We start from the raw sequence: 7162 nt of genomic DNA on the forward strand, positions 1-7162 counted from the left end.
TACACAAATATTTAAATGTCTCATGATTTCTCCAATTATTTTCAAAAAATAAAAAACTGTAATACACCATTTTCAATTGTACATCGAGATCAACCAATGCGTGTTCGACAGTTTAAAAGGTCTCATCCCACCTCAACTTGAAACTTTACAAATTATAAATCGTTGACAATCAACTGCGAACAGAAACGAAACATACACACCGGAACTACCTGCACATCTCTCAAGGAATATACACAAAATACAGCTGAGATTTAGCTGGGCTGGGATCTTCGTTGTCATATATTCACAAAATATTCATTATTTGGAGTGCCTACTGCTAAAAGTGTTTACAACTGGATGAAACCTTAGAATTACATCCATTACCGTAACTGACCTGGCAGTACCTTGTCAAGGTAACCGTCCATGATCTCGGATAGAGTCTCCAAGAACGTTTCCTCACTCGTCCCTGGAAGAAAATAGTCCTCTGCTTCCTCCATCAGAGACTCGATTTCAGATTTTCTCGTGACCACCTCCCTGCACATGAGGTTACCAATGTCGTACGCAGTGAGGCCCCTCTCGGCACCCTTCTTCAGGAGCATGGTGCTAACCTGAAGAACTCGAGCGCACTGAGGAGACAGCTCCCACCCATGGAACTTGAGGAGCGCAATGTCTTCGACACCAGCTAGCGACTTGATGTATGCTAGCGTTTCAGTGCTGAAGGGCTCACGAGCTTGAGGCCAGTAGAGCCACTCAAATGTACAATCTTCAAACTGCATTAGAAAAAATACAACAGAACATTCATTAATCCATTATAAACATGTAGATCTTCAAATAAACCAACTTAACATGGCAATCTGACGCTGCTATGTTAACAGCTTCTGAATCTGATATTGATGTTTGGAACAACTAACAGAATTAAAGTTATAAAAGCAGTATCAGATGTGTAAGGCTACATATATACCACATACACTGGATATCAAATAAAGAAACACAGACTTTATAGTTTGTGCTGAAAAACAAACCATAGGATTGGTAACTTAGTGACTATATAAACAGTAAAACACATAATATCAACAATCACTTAATTACCTTCTCTGGGAAGCAGTATCCATGATCAATTGGAACCAACTGCAAGTGATCTCCGTCTTGGCAAACCAGTATGTTCCCTGCATGACGATCAGCATTCGCTAACCTAATATCTAAAACGGCAATTTTGTGAACCTCCTTGACAGGAAAAGCTTGAGAGCCCATATCCTCACAGCTTCCACGATTCTGCACATACATTTGCAATGATCCAATTTTAATCTCCTTCCCCTTATGGAAAGAACGAACCAATGCAGTGGGAGGTACACCAGAAAATCCTTCAGCACCATCTGATTTGCATCCATCAGTTGGGTGGTCCAGAAGATATGCTGCAACCTCCCTTAATGCGCCTTCCCCGACGAGTGTGCCCCTTTTCAACCCCTCACCATCAACTGACAAAGGAAAGCCCCTGGGGTTATTCTCTGCCATTGGTTCCTCATCTATAGGTTTGAACACGGCAACACAGCTTTCTCCTGAATTATCCTTCATAAAATAGACACCTCCAGATCCTTCTGCTGACATGACAGGAAGGTATCCATTTTCCAGACCAGCAATTGTTGTGCCAATCATTTCCATAATGACAGGAGAAAGCTTGACCTTTAGATTAACAACAATCGGCTCAACAGTAGGATGCTTGCAACTATTTGTGTCTATATGGTTCATGGCATCGATTTGAAGGTTTCTGTTTTCTTTGGGAGTAACAACCTTTACAACAGTTTCCTTATCAATATTGTTCGTCTGGACCTTTGCTGCCTGGTTGATGAACAAGTGAATCACCACATCACCTTTTTTGGCAATATCAGTGATCAACTGGTGATCCTCAAGCTCCTTGTCGCCAAGCACAAGCTTTTGATCCTTCAGGCTCTCTAATTGCTCCCCGGTCTGAGCAGCAATCATGTTCTTGAGATACCCAACTTTGTGGGCACTCTCCACCTGGAATCGAAACTTCTTCCCATGGGCAGTCTCAATTACAATCTCATGGAGTTCAGCTAACCGGACAACAAGGTGAAGAACATTGCCATCGGCAAGCCCATAGTCTCTCACACGGGAGTTGTTGTGCGAAAGCTCATGCCCGCCAAACAGCAGCCTCTGTTTTGTAATGACAAACCCCTTGAAACGCTGGATTCGGAGCTTGACAGAGGCGACAGACTCTGAATCCAGGACCCGGATCGGCACCGGTGGCATCCCAGGTATGGCCAGAAAAATGAGAATCGAATCCAGTGGCTGGAGTCCACCAAGCAGGCATTGTGGCACGACAGCAAGATGGTCCTGGAGGGGCTCGAGAGTTGCAACGCCGGCCGACATCTTCTCTGCTGATTACCAACCAGCGCCACCACGCCAGGGAGGTGAAAAGTCAAGCACTAGTAGAACCTAAGGCCGGGCTATTTACTGATTATTCCTGTATGTCGTTGTAGTGTGACACATTTAGATCACGAACCCTAGGGTTTCCTCCTGTCAGCAAGGAAACCCTAGGGGGCCACCGCTACACAACTATGCCCGCGCCTATAATCCCATCTGGCCCTCAATTTTGTTCCCTTTATTTGATCCTGCAGGGAACCGCAAATCCTAGGTCAGAAATTTGGTGAATTATATGATTATTATTATGATTATATATTACAAAAAGTAGCAATCTGACTAAATTAGGCAAGAACATGAGCAATCCATACCGAAGCCGATGGGATTGGATAGAGGAGGCGCCGTGGATCCTTCCGCTGGCACTGCCGCTCCGACCTCACAAGGCATCTGCAAATCCTCGCAAGAGAGAATTCTTTTTTTTTTTGAAAAATTAATTCGAACTTAACACAACGGCAATCGATTGAGTCATTCGTTATCGTTACCAGGGGCTGATGATATATCCGAGAGATCGATCCGAAGTAGCAAACCCTAGGGCCGCGCGCCCCCCAATCCTACCACCACGACGGGACTCCGCCTCCGAATTTCCGATTGGGACCTGCAAGCGCCCACCAATAGCAGTCACCAATCCACGGATCCTACTCTACTGCTAACAAAGTAACAATACACCAGCAAACTACGGCGCGCTGCTACCCTACAGTCTACAAAACGGCAATCGATTCGAAGGAAAGAAAAAACGGCACAAAGGAAATAAGAGCAGACGGGACAATGTATTATCTAGAATCGACGCACGGAGGAGGAGTATGAATCGATCGGTGTTTACCTATACGGTGTCGGCGCGTCGCGGTGGTTCCGGGACGAAGAAACCGCCCGGGCGTGGCGGATTGCCAGATAGAGTCGAACGGAGGTTTGTTTTTGCTTTTGCAAGAATATATATTGCTCTGCCCACCACGTTCGGACTTCGTAGAGCACCCGGCCACGTTTGGTCCACGCATGGACGATTTGTTTCCCGCCATGCCTTATCACCAGCCTTTCATGGCATTTGCTATGTTGTGCTGCGTCCCATACGTGCTCCCTGCTCTTTTGACCGCTTTTCTTCCACCTTCTCGTCTAAACGCTCGGGATTTCTCTTCAATCTATAGCGTCTAAGGACTTGTTTATTTTATCCAAAATCAAAAACCTTTTAAGATTCTCCGTCATATCAAATCTTATGACACATGTATAAAATATTAAATATAAATGCCAAAGGGTTCACGGCGCAATGACAAAGGTCATTGGTTGGGGGGCTCCCACTCAGGGTTCAAATCCTGGATACGGCACTTTATTCTGGATTTATTACAGGATTTTCCGGCGCTATGCATTAAGTGGTAGGCGACGTGCCCCTCGACAGCGAGGCGCCTGGCGCACGTCGCCTGGCGTGAGTGTTGAGTGTCTGTATTATACTATGTAATCTCAAAAAAAATATATTAAATATAAATAAAAATAAAAACTAATTGTATAATTTATCTTTAAATCATGAGATGAATCTTTTGAGCCTAGTTAGTCTATGATTGAATAATAAATATCAAATAAAATCGAAATTACTACAATACCTAAACCAAAAAATTTTAGGAACTAAACAAAGCCTTTTTTATTCATACCCCACTACCCCAGGTTGGCACACTCTCAACAAGCTGTACTAGCAAAGTGTACATTTTTCTGGCCTTGTTTAAATGGTGAAAAAATTCGGGTTTGGTTACTGTAGCACTTTCGTTTGTATTTGACAATTATTGTCTAATTATAAACTAATTAGGTTTAAAGAATTAATCTCACAAATTACAAAAAACTGAGCAATTAGTTATTTTTTATCAATACTTAATGCTCCATGCATACGTTCAAAGACTTGCATTGACGAAGAATCTTGAAAAATTTTAGGAACTAAACAAGGCCTCATATGTTTCATTGTTACCAGCGACGAAGCCAGAAAAAAATTTAGGGCGGGCTGAACAAGTCTACGACAATTTATCTCTACTATGGCCCTCTCACAATAGACATATATATAATAACATAAATCAAGCTTATATTGAAAATGTCGACCAACAACAAAAATTCACAAAATATGTCATGAAAAAAAAGATGAAGTTCATAAATACCGAAAGGACCAATCGCAAAACTAATAACCACGCTTGCCCCACATTATTCCTCGACCTACGCAAATAGACATAATTATTAGTCATACATATATGGACCTCCAAATTATAAATTTAGAAGAGATCTCTTGAAACCGCTTTTTGATCTTTCTATTATCAATCTTTCTAAATATCTCCTTCTCAGTATAACATATCATCAAATCATTGAGCCATTCATCACCCATTTTATTGCGCAAATCTGTCTTTATAATGTTCAAGGCTGAAAATATTCTCTCAACTGAAGCTGTTGCCACCGGTAGTATCAAGATTAGCTCAATGAGATGATAAACCAATTTATAAGATGTATGCATTTTAGTCTTGACCATAATTTCAGCAACTTTTCCAAGCTCAGTGCATCCAAGAAAGTCTGGAGTTCTTCTAGCACGGTTGACAAACTGTGTAAGATGATTTGGCAAAACAGCAAGTTCACCAATATCAAAATCATCGGCATAAATTTCAGCAAGCCTCACAAGTTTGTACACATCAAAATTAGAGAAGGAGTTCCTTGGGTTAAAAGCAGCCATACATACTAATAACTCTGAACTAGTTTCACTAAACCGGTGATTCATCTCAGTCAAGAGGGCATCAATGGCGACCAGAAAAAGTTCAACATGATAGTAATGCATGTTTGTTACCTTTTGCTTCCTTCTTCTAGATGTCCCTCTAACATTTATTTCCTTATCCATATCCGGCACTTCAATCTCATTCTTCTCACAAAATGTTATCACTCTTTTGAGTAATGGCTCCCATCCATTTTCCCTCATATCCTGCAAGCTATCTTTCACATCTGAGATCAAATGCATTGCTTCAACTATGTCTTGATCCTTCTTTTGCAAAGCTTGTGACAAAATATCTGTCATGCTCAACAACTGTATCATCAAATGCAGGATGAACACAAAACCAAAGCTCTCCATTTTTTCAATTAAACCTAAAGCTCCACCGTTATTTCTTGGTTTAAAAGAATCTTTCTTCACTATCTCAAGCACATCTATGATAGCCTCCCACATCACCAAAATGCGAAGCAAAGTTTTAAGATGTGAACCCCATCTAGTATCTCCTGGCCTAGCTAGGCTACTTTCTTGATTTAAACCTCTTCCAGTCATAATCTCACCCTTCTCAATCTTTTTTAGCAACACATCTTGATGCTTTGCAAGCAACGCATCTTTTCTCATACAAGATGCACCCACATTGGTGACTATTAAAGGAACATAGTTAAAGAAATCTGCAATATCTGCACTAGAAGTTAAAACAGCAACCACCACTAGTTGCAATTGATGGGCAAAACAATGCACATAGAAAGCATAAGGATTTTCATCACGGATCAGTTTTTGGACCCCATTAAATTCATCTCTCATATTAGAGGCTCCATCATACCCTTGCCCACGAAGCATAGAGATAGACAAATTGTGACTTGAAAGCATACTGACCAAAGCCTCTTTCAATATAATAGCTGTACAACTCTGAACATGCTGAAGTCTCTCCACCACTTGCCCTTTATCATTCACAAACCTACACAGTATATTTATTTATGTGTTAGTATAATTGCAGAAATAATTATAATAAAATCTATGAACAAAATTGCAACTGTGGAATACTAACCTTAGAATCACTGCCATTTGCTCTTTTATTGATACATCCCGAGATTCATCAATAAGCACTGAGAATTTTCTACCAAGGATCTCATCCATACTGACAGCTGTGACTTCCTCAGCACAAGCTTTTGCAAGATCCTTTTGTATATCAGGAGATATCATCTGGCAATTTTTAGAACCTTTTTCATATGCATCATTGACTATATCTACCTTATCCTTATACCAATCAACCATCTCTCTAAACATACCCTTGTTGAGGGAAGTAGAACTCTCATCATCTCCACGAAAAGGTTGCCCTTGATATATGAGAAATCTTGCAACATCTAAAGATGATGTCAGACGAATCTCATATCGTTTTTCTTCCTCCGTGCTTACCTCAACTATTCTTTGACCCACACTTGTCCTTTGGTTCATAAAATCATCACACTTCAGTCTGGCCTCTGTATGAGTCTTCGAAGCACTATGCTTATGAAAAGTATCCTTAGCATTCTTCCAATTTTGATAACCTTGATGAGCAAAGACAGAACTTCCAAATTTTTCTGTCTTCCCCGAATTAAAGAAAAGATAACAATATAAGCAATAAGCAGCATCCTTGGACTCACTATACTCTAGCCAATCAAATTCGTCAAACCAAATCTTTTGAAATGATCTCCATTGACCAACCATACATTTAGAAGGAAATTGAAATTCATGAGGTTGGGTTGGACCACTCAAAGCATACGCTCTCTTTAATTGGTCTCTAATTGCTGGATCATAAGAAGCAATTTTTTTTGCGTTGTCTAGGGTCAGCAATTAGGTTGAATGACTAAACTCTTCCCTCGGTTTCTTTGGGTTTGGTTGACTTCTACTCTCATTAGTATGTGCAGTTGAGCCGCTGCCAGTTGAACTTGAAAAGTAATTGTTCAAAGTCAATATTCTTTTCGACATGCTGATGAGTGATAATAATCTAAAAAAATCAAATCGTATCATAAATCAAACATTCAGTCA

General features: G+C 40.7%; 2 protein-coding genes across 3 annotated transcripts; both read right to left on the reverse strand.

Annotated features, from left to right (window-relative positions):
* LOC8081636 (phosphatidylinositol 4-kinase gamma 4) lies at positions 1-3472 on the reverse strand. 2 transcript variants are annotated; one of them, XM_002453679.2, is made up of 5 exons: positions 3239-3472; positions 2901-3013; positions 2730-2805; positions 1069-2609; positions 1-749 (listed from the first exon to the last, which is right to left on the reverse strand). In XM_002453679.2, exons 4-5 carry the CDS (start codon positions 2365-2367, stop codon positions 360-362), a joined length of 1689 nt encoding a protein of 562 aa, XP_002453724.1. In that variant the 5' UTR covers positions 2368-2609; positions 2730-2805; positions 2901-3013; positions 3239-3472; the 3' UTR covers positions 1-359. The 2 variants fall into 2 exon arrangements, with proteins under 2 accessions (XP_002453724.1, XP_021315947.1); XM_021460272.1 differs by having other exon boundaries at positions 77-749; positions 2730-2830.
* On the reverse strand, positions 4628-6409 carry LOC8077754. Its single transcript, XM_002453681.2, has 3 exons — positions 6183-6409; positions 6007-6092; positions 4628-5814 (listed from the first exon to the last, which is right to left on the reverse strand). Exons 1-3 carry the CDS (start codon positions 6407-6409, stop codon positions 4628-4630), a joined length of 1500 nt encoding a protein of 499 aa, XP_002453726.2.

Source organism: Sorghum bicolor, chromosome 4 (assembly GCF_000003195.3).
Source record: "Sorghum bicolor cultivar BTx623 chromosome 4, Sorghum_bicolor_NCBIv3, whole genome shotgun sequence".
Taxonomy (NCBI): Eukaryota; Viridiplantae; Streptophyta; class Magnoliopsida; order Poales; family Poaceae; genus Sorghum; species Sorghum bicolor.